At 37.7% G+C, this 13,129-nt stretch overlaps 1 protein-coding gene across 1 annotated transcript in view; it reads right to left on the minus strand.

The window, feature by feature from the left end:
• ANKS6 (ankyrin repeat and sterile alpha motif domain containing 6) overlaps nt 1–13,129 on the minus strand; it is a gene marked incomplete at its 5' end in the record, with an annotated part of 38,493 nt that overhangs the window by 10,967 nt on the left and 14,397 nt on the right. The window contains 7 exons of the mRNA XM_009864995.1: nt 236–352; nt 1,771–1,960; nt 5,176–5,357; nt 6,016–6,181; nt 8,003–8,206; nt 9,224–9,273; nt 9,872–10,082. Coding sequence (XP_009863297.1) covers nt 236–352; nt 1,771–1,960; nt 5,176–5,357; nt 6,016–6,181; nt 8,003–8,206; nt 9,224–9,273; nt 9,872–10,082 — 1,120 coding nt within the window. The remainder of the gene's footprint in view (nt 1–235; nt 353–1,770; nt 1,961–5,175; nt 5,358–6,015; nt 6,182–8,002; nt 8,207–9,223; nt 9,274–9,871; nt 10,083–13,129) is intronic.

Here is a 13,129-nt window from a genome sequence, read left to right on the forward strand (position 1 = left end):
CAGTTCCTGCAAGATGCATTAAGTTTGCACAAAAACTGAAACCTCTGTTTCACAACTCTTGCACGACATTGTTGCTTCTTCACTTGTTCAGTCTTTCTTTTGCTCTGTTCATATCTTGCCTCCTTACATACATCCCTCGAGAGCACAAAGGTTCCCAGAACTCTTGCTATTTCTGCCACATTACACCTATATAGCACCTCTTTTGTACTACTCTGTAGTAGTAAACTAAGATTACCTTTCTCCAAGTTTTCAGAACCTCCTTTTACTCTCACATGGCTTCGTCTTTCATGATTGTCTACATCACTGGTTCTCAGATTTGGGACAAGCTGTTGATGGTCCACGAAGTGGTTGCCTAAGAAGAAACCACGCACACCTTTGAACGCTGCATCTCACTGGTCTTTTACAGTAGCACTCAATGCAAAGCAACTGTCCAACTCAATTTACTTGAAAGAAGAAGAAAAGTTAACACTGCAGGCTTTCTGTACTTACTCTTCTGATCACTGCTGGGCCTATGAGCATTTCTACTGTTGCTGCTGTAGCAAATCACAGCAGAGAAGCCCCTAAGTTAAAGGACCACTTAACTCTGAAAGCTTACAAGCACAATGAACCCAGAACTACTCAGGCTTCTAATCCATCCCCCTGCTACCCAGGAAATCCATTGTATCACAGCATTAGTGGTGCAGTCACAGAGCCTGGCTTGACCAGGTGAGGTAAGAATAGCTGAGAGCCTGGAGAATTCCCCCGAGTTACCCAACAGCAAGTCCTCTTCCCTTTATATATTTCTAAACTGACAACTATGTTATCAAGCCATCATCATAAAATGGCCCTAACTAAAATGTGAAAGGATTTTCTCCAGCTGTTGGTACAGTATGTCACAGCTAAGCCATGATGAGAGGACAGAAAGCAGGTCAAGCATCACCTCTCTTTAGTATCAAATGGAAGTACAGTGTCAAAGGACAAAGCATAAACGAAAACAAAACAAAATCAATACCGACGCTTTAAAAAAAAAACAAGAACAGAACAAAGTGACTCTTGTAGAAATCAGATAAAAGATAGCTCCATCTCTGTGTTTGAAAAATTCTAAGTCACGTTCTTTTTTTCACTTTTTTTGAGATTTTCACAGTGGGGAAAAAAAAGTAATTGATCCCATTTCCAATGCAGTAACGTGGTTTTTTAAAATAAAGTGTCATAATTTAGACCTTAAACTTGAAAGGCAGTAATCTTATCAGAACAGTCATAACATTATTATCCTTTCTCATCACCTAAAGTCAAAAATAAGGTCAAAATAAGGCTGTTCTTGCCATTAAAAAAAAAATGCAATACTGCTCTTACAAATCAAATGCAGGTAGCTATGACCTGATATGAATCAAAATTCTGTCTCTGTAGTGATGTGCTTCACTGCATGTACATAAAAAAATAAATCATTTCACATGTGAGAAAAGTGCATTTTCTACCCTCAGCAATGGGAGAAAAACATAATGTAAGCCAGAAAGAGGAGAAGGAATGAGGCCACATCAGAGTGGCCCACCCATGCACTCTATACCTGCTTTGAGATGGTACCAAACTCCCTCTAAATGGAAGGGACCACAGCTTTTGGGAGAGAAATAAAAAAGGAATGCCAACCTCATGGTAAGAAACACCAAAACATTTTTTCTAGAAAGAAGGAAGTTCTCACTCGCACGCAGATACACATTCACCCAGTACAGTTAAAGCTTTAAACACTTTGTATTTATGTGAATGAATCTCCTATAACTACAGTGACCTACTCACCATCTTCTGTAATGGTACCGCTGCTGGAGCCATTGCTCTTGGCCTGTCTGTGAGAAGAAGAGAGAGAGGACTCCGCGCTGTGAACCTTAGGAGACGGGGAGGGCGATGGGGAAGGTGTGAGAGTTGGTGATGTGCTTTTAGACGTAGATGAAGTCCCAGACGGAGGCCTTTTGTTCATCTCCAGTTTTTGCTGCAGTTAATGATACAATCGTTTCAGTTAAAAAAAACCAGTCCTTTCCCATACATGATGCTTCGCTATTACTTAAGTTGCATATCATTTCTGCAGAGCATGTAGTCACCACTAGAAACTCCTGCTTGATTCATATTAATTGTAGCAATACTCATTTATCCCAGGTGAGATTCTATCTCCTCAAACTCATCAAGAATAAAAAACAATTATTAAGACTATAAAAATAATTTATTCTAAAGCAATACTACATACAAGCACTACAATTACTCTTTTTATAAAAGCTGAAATTACTTTGACTCTGGAAAGAGGTCTTTTTCAATCAGGTATTTCATTAAGTAAATGCAGCCTCAAATAAAGCTCTTCAAAGTATATCAGATGCTAACTTTAAGTAGCATTCCATGCTGAATTAACCAGAAATATGTAGCAAGCAAACAAAAATTTCAGGTGCATTTAAACCCCTTGCTGCACTGGAACGAAATTTTCCAGTCAACCCTTAAAATTGTTATTAACTAACAGGAGTCAAATGATTTAAATTTATCAAATACTTTGCAAATATTTAATACATTTGGAGGCACGGAAAACAGGAGAATAGATAAATTAAAAAGAATATAAACGTATGTGTATCTTTCCCAAAACAAGTTAATGTACCTTGTGTCCTAAATTCCTCCATCTGTGTATCACTTCATACATTTTGATGTTTGCATTATAAGACCTAAAAATAAGTCTTAGGTCATTTTCACCTGGATTCCTGAATTAAGAGTTTAACTTAAGGTAATTTTGTCAGTTGGGTTGCTACAAGAAAACTGTAAAAAAAAAGTTAAGCTGGGTAACAAGACAAGAAGGGAGAACGACAGTGGTTCCTGCCTTTCTCCAATTTTGTTTCTGTGCTATGGCATAAAAGGAACTTTTCTAGTTAATGAAAAGAGATATGGATTAAAAAGATAAAACCAATTTAACTAGTAACATTTTTCCATTACTCTGTCTTATGCCAGAATGTACCACCTCCTTAGCCCTGCACTGAATTGACTAGAAGTAATGCAGCACACCGTCTGCATTTATTCAAATTACATCATCTTCTGAACAGTTAATTCACCTTTTCCTTCCCTTCCTTTAAGGCTTGTACAACCCCACCTCTCAGGGATAACTTTTGCAAAACTGATCAGTGTAACATCACTGCATTTTCAGATCAGCCATCTCCAAGTTTAGACAGCACAATCCTAACGGGAGGGCACAGGCATTTCCACACTGGACACAGATGTTCAATTTTCAGCATTTATGTTGCAGATTACAATGTAACAGCCCACAGAGTAGGCTGGTCAAGCTTTTGAAGCCAGCGTGGAAATGTGATATCACAGCCATATGTGACTGTGTACTTCCAACAGACACTGATGTCCCAAAAACCACCTCAGACATGTGATGCATGAACATCTATAGAGAGACGAACACTGATTATATATTTTGTTATTGATGGGGAGACTGAAATTCATCTAGACATCTTAGCAAAAAACACTGGAAGAGCTGTTGCCTTTCCAACATACTGGCATCATTTTTATTTAAAAATCTTTTCAGCATTATGAAAAGATCAGCTTTTGCCTTCCCAGAAGATAATCTGCATGGCACTGCACCTCCCTGCTTCTTTCTCCTACTGTGAGTGGGAACAATAGTTAAACTTCTTACTGGCAGCACTGCTGTAACAACAGGCCTGAAGATCTGCAGCCCAAAGCTCACAGGTATTATATCTTAATAAGTAACAATATAACTGGAGTAAAGTAAGATTTTGGGGGGGCACACAAGCAGCTCTTAGGAAATTATTTCCAAGATAAAAACAAGCCGAGATGAACTGCTGAGAGTTTAATTAGAAATATATTGGTTAGACCACCTAGGAAAGAAAAAGCATTTAGTAGCTCTTCAGTAGAGGAGGCTTTAACAAGGGAAGAGGATAATGAAGTGTCTTTGTCTACAAGAAAGAAAGACATAGAACATTTACAACCCAGGGAGCAGTTACATGGGATAGAAAGGGAAGAAAGATTATCTTGTGCCAAAGAATCAGTATGAGTCCATAGCTTTGGAGGGTCCAGCAGAGTTGTAAATTTTAGCTCCCAACCTCATCTTTGAAAAGCAATCAGTAGTCCCTTCAATATCATTTATCACTGATATTTTTTGATTAAATATATATACTGCTTATTGTTGCCATATAAGACATCACAAAACAAGATAGTAAATATAATAGTTTTATACTCTGGTCATTTTCATTTCTTTGGGCAAAACTTCAAGAAGAGTCTCATGAAAAGATGCAAAGAAAACAAAGCAAAACGAGCTCACTGGAGATTACACAAGCAAAAAGCTGAGAAATTTTGCTCTTGGTCACGTATTCTAACATTTTTAGAATACCAGACATTAGACCTAAAACCCCAAATTATGTGCTTTCCTTCTCTTGCTCTCTGAAATCCAGTGTTTCACCGTATGAATAAACTTCTCCATTTCACGATAGTAAAGTTCTGTTGCAATGCTGCTTTTTAACTTGTGTCTCTGCAGATTTTGAAGATTTAAAAACTTAATCCTTAAAAATTTTGTACAGAACAGCTGCTAACTTCAAAGTACAGGCACAAAAACAGGAAGATCGTGAGGGTAAAGCTATTTCAGCAAACTGCTAGGCAAGTCAGTGTGGATACCATTGCCTGTACTCAGGAACAAAACCTAGCTTTGGTGAGGACAACTTACTGTTCATACTGCTAAAAAATAACACCTTGTGAAGCAGGCTGGATACAGGCATAGTGTTGTGGTCAGCAGATCCTGGTACAAATAATCTCATCTTCTGCACTCAGGTTGTGCCTTTGAAGGGAAACCAGCTACACCACTTCAGAATTAAGCCCAGGCATAAGTAACTTAAAACACTGGACTCAATCAGGGCCATAGAAAGAAATAATCAGAAATCAAAATAACAGTGCAGACCTACCCTAACATCAAGTATTCCATTTACTGTTTTTAAAACAGAATGAAATTAATAACATAGCAGAATTATGTTTTATTATTACATCTGACCTTTTGCAGACTTGTAATTAAAAGGAAGGTTTGTGGAGCTGAAAAGTTTCCACTGCTGGAACAGGTGTTCACTCATGTTAGGCTGTGCAATGTCACACACTTGTACTTGTCAACCATCCACGACTGCGACATGACCTATTAAAATTAGCCAGTTTGTAAGTACAAAAATTTACATTTCTCTGTACCTTTCCAACATGACCGTTGCCAACAATTTGAGCACACTGCAAATCAGATAGAGTGGATGAAGGAGTTGACTGGACTGGACTATGCTGTTGGCTGGGTTTCTGCTCAGGTAGGCCTGCTGCTTTTCTTCTTTGGGCTGCAATCTGAGACAAAACGTTATCGGCACTGCCACCTAAGAAAAAATAAAATAAAACCAGAGACAAGGAAATTATAATTTTAAAATATTTGTTAATTCTCAATTCATCTTTCTTCACCACTCGCTTTCTTTTAAAAAGTGACTGCATGAAGTAGAGAGAATTTGTTCCTTTTCAGGAAAAGGGACAAAAATTAACTGCAGAGGAAGGAGCCAGCCTTGTCTACAGACACACAGATGACTTTCATACTCTTGGATATAGGTTTCATGAGCTGCTTCATCATACTGTGTTTACAGCTGCCAGACACAATGTTGGCAGTTTTGTTTTTAATTGAAAAACAATCTTTATTTTAAACAAGAAGCAAGCAATGTGGGTAAGACAGCTCCATGAAATACATGTTGCGATGAACAAGAATCTAGCTGATTCACCATAGGTGGAATCAATAAAATCAATGTATTTTTTTCTGACATGAGGGCTAAACTATGAGACTTCTAGAACACATGTGAGGCCTTTGTTCCCTGATGTAGGTGGCCAAAGTCCAAACCTATTACAAAAAAATGCATAGAAGTTGCACTTACACAGCAGCAGGAGTCTTCAGGAAAGGTTTACTATCTTCTACCACCATCACAAACATTGGGTATTTTAGCTGAACTAGATACAATGACTTTTTAATTAAAAATAAAAGCAGTGTGGTACCTGATCTGTTATGCAGCTCTCCTCCATGCCTATTAATACCCGCGATGTTATTGGATCCACCAGAAGAATGGGGAGAATGATTGAAGTTGTTGGAATTTGAAGGAGATGCAGGTCTTCTTGCAAATGTTGGTAATTTGACTGGTCTAGTACCTTTGCTAACAGATGTCTGGAAGATAAAATTTAAAACAGATACCAGAAATAATTTTAATTTTACATATAAAAATACATTTAATACATACTTACATATATTTATATAACTTGAATATACACAGTAGAAGAAATGACACCATAATAACAGCATTAATTCTCCTTAACCTTTGGCCAACACAAAATGAGCACATATGATGCATCTGAATTATGATATACACAAGATTAAGAGCAGTGAGGGGAAAAATATAATCACACATAAAACTTCTTTCCTGCATAATCCTGGTTTTGTCTCTCTCATCTTACAAAACAGCTACCACCTACTTCTCATCCATCATACCCCCATTTCTTACTAACTAAGCTGCAACAAGTGACATGAACTATCTCTCCTCCAGTTGCATTTTCATGTCCCCTTCAATCTAAATATTTACCTGCACCGTTTTATTGACTATTAGAATCATAGAATCACAGAATCATTCAGGTTGGAAAAGACCTTTGGGATCATCAAGTCCAACCATTAACCTTACTCTACAAAGCTCATCTCTAAACCATATCCCCAACACCACATCTAAATGACCTTATTGCTAACTGAGGCACTAATGAACTAGCTATACGCTAGCCAAATCCTCAGCCACACCCACACCCTCCTTCAATTCTTTTGCCTTTACACCACTGGCCACTGCCAAACATCTGACTGATGACTCTTGCAGCTCAGCTTTTTCATGTTTCTTATCCTAATGCTCCAATCGCTTCTTCCAAATCCATCTTGGTTTCTCTCCTCCTTATTCCCTTAGCAAAATCCTTCTTTCCCCACAGGAGGATTGCTGGCTAGTCTTTACCTAATTCCCTCACTCATGACTTTATATATGGATGCCAATTATCTACTTATGTTATTGCAATCATCTTTTTCTAGGATGATGAACATTTACTTTCCTGTGAGCTACCACTTCCCTTCTAATCCTCCACCTTACTCCACCTCAATCACCTCTATCAGTATTAAGCTAACTTTCACTTTAAAAAGACAGAAAATTAGCCCTCCTAAAATGTCTTCACTGTTCCATTTCTGGAACTGACATGAAACACAGTTCTGGATGAGGAAAATAACTCTTCTTTATATTCAGCTGTTAGAATGTAAAGTCAGGGAAGCAAGCACTTCTCCTTTTTCTCCCAGTAATTACAAAAGCAAAGGCTGTCAAGGTTGTTTGGCTTCCTGTATCAGGACACACAAACTATTTTCCTTTTGTTTTGCATTTTCACTAGAAACACTGCAGAATCAGGAAAGCTTCTTCTATAAAAAATAGTTTGTTCAGACTTTTTCCCTTCTTGTAGTACTTGCGCTTTAAGACTGTATGCCTTTATACCCACTTGATCATTAATTGCTACAATTTTATCTATTACTCATCTTTCCGAATATTATGTCTGTATACTTATGCCTCACTGGTATTTCTTCCCTCTCTCCCAGTTCCTAAAAGTGAGAAACTTTCATTCTTTTCTTCTATTCCTAGTCTTCCGAATCAGAGCAGTTTCCACCACACTCCAATAACTGGAGCTACTTTGGCAGCTAAAACATAGAGGTGGAACCAGCAGCCACTTCAGCAGTTTGCAGCAAACATGTTACGGCTCAATTTTGTTTTGGTTAATAGTAAACAAGTCATTTCATTTCATACAAATCTTTTGTTCCATTACATTCCTTCCACAGAGATGCACATTCTTCCTAAAGAGCAGAGCCATTACAGAGAGGGTGTGTTTAAAGTAATTTCTAATCAGAAACACAGTGTGGCTCATTAGTCAGCACAGCTGGGCAGAACAGAGGATTTTTGTGCACATTTTGTTTGCTTACTATATCAGAGTTCCCACTGCTGTTAAAATCGTGCTTGATCGCTCTCTGTGGCCAGGCAGTTCTCATCTGCTCAGCTTTGCCGTCTTTACTGAGTCGCGTTCGGTCAGAATTCCAAAGCTCAAAACTTGAGGGCGGTAAGAAAGGCGGTATCACTGCTTTCAGTTTATCGCTGGGCAGCCTAGTAAATGGAGCACTACTTCTCAACTGAGAGAGGAAAACAAAGAAGGGGGGGGAAGAGCCTCTTCTTAAGAAACATTACTGAGAGCCAACAATATAGTTTCAAAACTGTACGTTAAATGAAAAAAATGAAGACAAAAGCATTTTTAAACAAAATGGAAGCGAGACATAAAAGTAGTATTTATGAAGATGCACAACATATAGTAACAGAGAGAATCCATTGCGCGTTCTGGTACCTGGTACTCATTCTTTTGATACAATGAATATAGATCATTAAGTGGCAGAAACCGCCTCTTCCTTCATTGGGCTGAATCTTGCTTCAAAATTATTTTAACAGGAATGTTAACAATTAATTTCCAAAGAAATAACAAAGTAGTCCTTTCTCTATTCCCAGACAGAACATCTGGAAACAGTGAACAACTGCCTGTTCCTGCTGTATGTGTTCTCCAGAAAAAGAAAAAAACTACAGAACTGATTCAGGTCCCTGGAGTTCTGTCAGTCAGTCACATCAAAAGTTACTCAATCTTCTTACAAAAAGAACATAAAGGATAACCAGCCAGATTTAATGACATCTCCAGAGAGTTAGCTGTAGAGGAATTTAAAGCTACAGTATAACGAAAGAAGAAACAGAATAATGCAAATAAACGTCCCAAACTAAATATTTCATGGTTGCCTCTGCCAGGAATTTCTCTTTCACACTGTACCATGTTCCATCCATGTTTTCCTCACAGCATATTGCTTGTCAGCAACTAATCAGCAGTTCCACCTATTTTACTAACCCACTACCAATCACAGACAGGTGTGGGTAACTCTCGAAAAAAGTCAGCACTTGTGAACAGCTCCCATACCATGCTACTTGTAGTACTTTCCTAGTCTAAGAACTACCGATATATCATAGCCTGGGAGTTCCTGTCTAGTGACTACAACCAAATGATAGCTCTCTTGCCAACGGTGACCTGGATATGAGGTTATGAAAAAACAGAAATTATGGGAGCTGCATGACCTTCTGAATTGGGAGAACACACCAAGAACACTGTGACATACCATGGTTGTCAGTAACTCATCATCCTTTCCTCCTTTTGCAGTGTTTACACCTGAAAAATATATAAATGATATTTTATTGTTTACCTGCTCCTACTTTTGTTCTCAAGGATAGCTTACTGTTTTCAAACGTACAACAGCTTTACCCTCAATACCTCAGCACACAGAATCAAGATTTCCAGTGATACTGTCATGTGCATAAATTAAGGTTAAGCCAGTAGTCTCATTCCACATCACACACTGTGTGAGTTTTACATGCAGAGGGGTACAATTTCAGTATATGTCCTTTACGATTTTGGCCTTTCCAATCTCTCTTTCTTCTCAGAATTATTTATTTGTTTAAAAAAAATTATTTTCATTACATAAATTCAGTTTCTCAAAGATATTAACAACCTGTCTCTACTGTCCCAATTTAAGGGTGCTTGCTACAGAGCATTAACATGGTTTTATTAGCATTTATCTGTTCAAATGATGCTGTGCTCAGCATTTAGCATGATTAACAGTCATGAGTACAAACACCTCTCCTCCTATATACTGCAAGCACATTATGTGTCTTTTCACTTAAATTAAGCTAAATAAAAACTAAATCAGTAAGTTTCAAATAGTATAATCCCACAATAGCTGACTTCCCACAAGACAACAAGGCTTTACCACTAGTGTTGTTATTTGTGATCCGAGCTGTAGCAGCATCGAGGTTCCCAGAGGCATCGGCATCACTTGGTGAAACTGCTTTTATGGTGGAATTTAAAGATGGTTCAGGCTCATCAGGAAAAGGCACAAACTGATTGGAAGGAAATCCATGGCGCAATGTCTGGGTCAACTTCAGCTTGCGAAACCGATTGGACATCCTGCTCCACCAGGACTAGATTGACAAGAAGAGACAACAATTTATTTGCAACTAAAAGAAAAAAAAAAAAGAGGAAAAAGAAATATACAATTAAGTAATCTTTACAGCACTGATAGATCTGTCAAGGCAATGTTAAGAGTGGTTTACAATTATCAACAGAATCCCTCACCACAATTTGTGTGCATAAGATTAATCTCTTTCCTTATTTTTCATCTGGCAAATGCCTTACAATATTTTTCCACACTATCTGGAAAGACAAGGTAGATAAATGTATTAGGGCAATTTGAACAGGAAATTTTTACAGCTACATTGCAAATATTTCATCTTTCCATTAACTTCTCATGTCACCATCCATTCTAACACTCTCTGGCATCAATGAACTGGCATGTACATTTTTGCATTTTAGAGTTGTGCACAGAAGTTTATCTGATCTGCATTAAAGTTTCTCCTTAAGGTTTTCAAAATCAGTGGCAAACTGGATGAGTTCTGATATAGTATTTCTGCCAAACTAAAGATCCATAATCCATACAGTGTTGCTACACATATACCTTAAACCCTGACAGACTGGAAAGACGATAAGCTGAAAAAAGGCACGGCAAGGAAATACCAGCTGTGAAAACAACAGAACTGTAGGACTAATGCACTTACAGCCTCCATCCATACAGGTATCATGTATGTGGAAACGATTACACAAAAGGAATCTTTGCTCAAAATAAAATTTACCCAAATGTTTACAGACTTACACGTTTTTAAAGGCAAACAGTGCAAGATGTTTCAAGTATTTAGCAGGACACTTCTCCAGACTATATGAGACCTATAGGCTATATTAAGAAGACCTATGCATAATCTGCATTAAAGATTACGTGGCTTGTAGGTAAGTAAAGCAGATTATAAATACCTTCTGATTATTTCTTAGTAAAGCTGCTTCTTCCCTTTCTGGAACATTTTCCAATAAAAATAATGAAGTCATGTAAGAGTGGTGATATTTCAAGGCAGCTTTATGTAATATTCAATTCAGATAACACACTTATCTAGTTTACTCTTTATTCTTAGCCATTCCTTCTCACCGTACATGTTCTTCTCTCTCAACATTTAACATTTTTCAGCTGCTTACTGATATACATCTTCCCAACTGTCATACAGTAGAAGTAACAGAAGCTGTAAATTTATTCCTTGTAAATCAATCCTTCTAGCAGATGATCATTAAAAAGCTTTTAAATCTGCACAGAGCATTAGTAATGGATAGAGTTCTCAGACCTTTGTATCACTTTGGAGCCATAACTAATAAAGATTTACATTACTTTCAGCAACAAGGACCTGATGGGAAAAGTCAAGGGAGACAAATCATTCTAAGGAAGCAAAAAAAATCACGCAGTTGAGCGTTTATTCACCTTCCAGAAGGAACTGAAAGGGCAAAAAAACCCACCTAGGTATAAGACAGAGTACAATGAGCTTACAAAGGAGACTGCTTACACAACATGGTTTGGTTTTGTTCACCAAGCAAGCTTGCTTCCATAATCAAGACCAGTTCTAAGTTCCTATCGTCTTTGTTACTCTTCTCCAGGGTGCTTCTGCCTCACTAACACACGTCTGCACCACAAACCAACCGGAAACAGAGGAAACACAGCCACTATGTTACCATACAAAAACCAGAATGACAGTGCAGAGGTTCATCTTGTCCTCTGGTGCTCAGGGTACGGTGGCCTGAACCCTGCTGCTGCTGAAGACTGTGGCCTCTCCATCCATCCTACCACGTCACACACATACAGAAGCTAGGACAAACGGCTTTGACCTACACTGAAGCAGCAAAGCAACAAAAAGCATTTGTTGTTTCAGAATAGTGTCCCTCAAAAGGCTGAAATCCAGTAGCAGTGGGAGAAGGCAATAGTGTCACAGAACAGAAAAATGGTGTTGCCACTTGAGAATACCTTAGACAATATTAACAATATTAGCAATGAAAGAGTATCAGGAAGAACTGGAAATCTCTGCCCTCAAACAACTTGAATCTAAAGAAGAGACTTAACAAGGTAGTTCACACCCATCTAATACCGACATTCTGAGTGTAACTTGCTCAAGAAGCACTGGCAGGAATAAAAGAGAGGAAATAAAAATTTCTGCACATGGAAAAGGCACTTTGTTTTCAAGTCCACAAAATTGTGAGAAACAAAGTAGTTAAGAGTTCCGGTGTGAAAAGAGTGAAGAATGAGATCACGGTTATCCATTTCACAACCAGCAGGTAAAGGAACCAGGGCCAGTCTTATGCATAAGTTACAAATAAAAGAAACACATAACACAATAAAAAGTCTACTACTTAATTACAAAAGTGACCAAATAGGAGACACTGAAAAGGGCTTTAGTTTTCTTTAAACTTCAAAGCCAGTTTATATTTTATTGTGAATACCATTAACAGGAGGAAGGTAGGAATATATGTGCATTTGTTTGATAGAGTAAGACTATTTAAATAAGCTTACGTAAATTAAGATCAGACAAGACTTATTAAAATTATCCTAGAGTAATTATAGAGAACATGACCTATGAACAAATATTGCTTATCTTCAAGATAAATTATGGAGATTGAAGAAGTGACAGAAAACAAGCAAAAGGCAAATACATCATCACTCTTACCCCAAAGAGCAAAATCTGAAAATTTACTGATCAAAAAGCTTAACTTGAGAGGACATTGTTAAAAAAACGTTGTACATCATCACAGCTCATAAGAGACAGCTGGCATGGGTTTGCTAGGAATAAATCCCACCAAATCAATCTCTCTGACAGAAAAACTGGTCAAGTAGGCAGAAGGGAGAAAAAGCTGTAACACAGCTTGACTTTAATAAAGCTTTTATCGTTATTTCATGCAACATTCGCCGAATGACCGAGGAAAATACAATGCAAGTAAAATCACTGTAGGAAGAGCATCGTAGTCAAAAAAATACATTAAGAGACAAATTGCCAACAATTTGATCTTGTATTAAAATGACATACTTTTCAGAGTTAAACAGGAGTTTGGAAATGTTCATTAACAACAGCAGTAACAAAAAATAACGTATTTTGCACAGTCTGTG

Source organism: Apaloderma vittatum, unplaced genomic scaffold, assembly GCF_000703405.1.
Source record: "Apaloderma vittatum isolate BGI_N311 unplaced genomic scaffold, ASM70340v1 scaffold14402, whole genome shotgun sequence".
Taxonomy (NCBI): Eukaryota; Metazoa; Chordata; class Aves; order Trogoniformes; family Trogonidae; genus Apaloderma; species Apaloderma vittatum.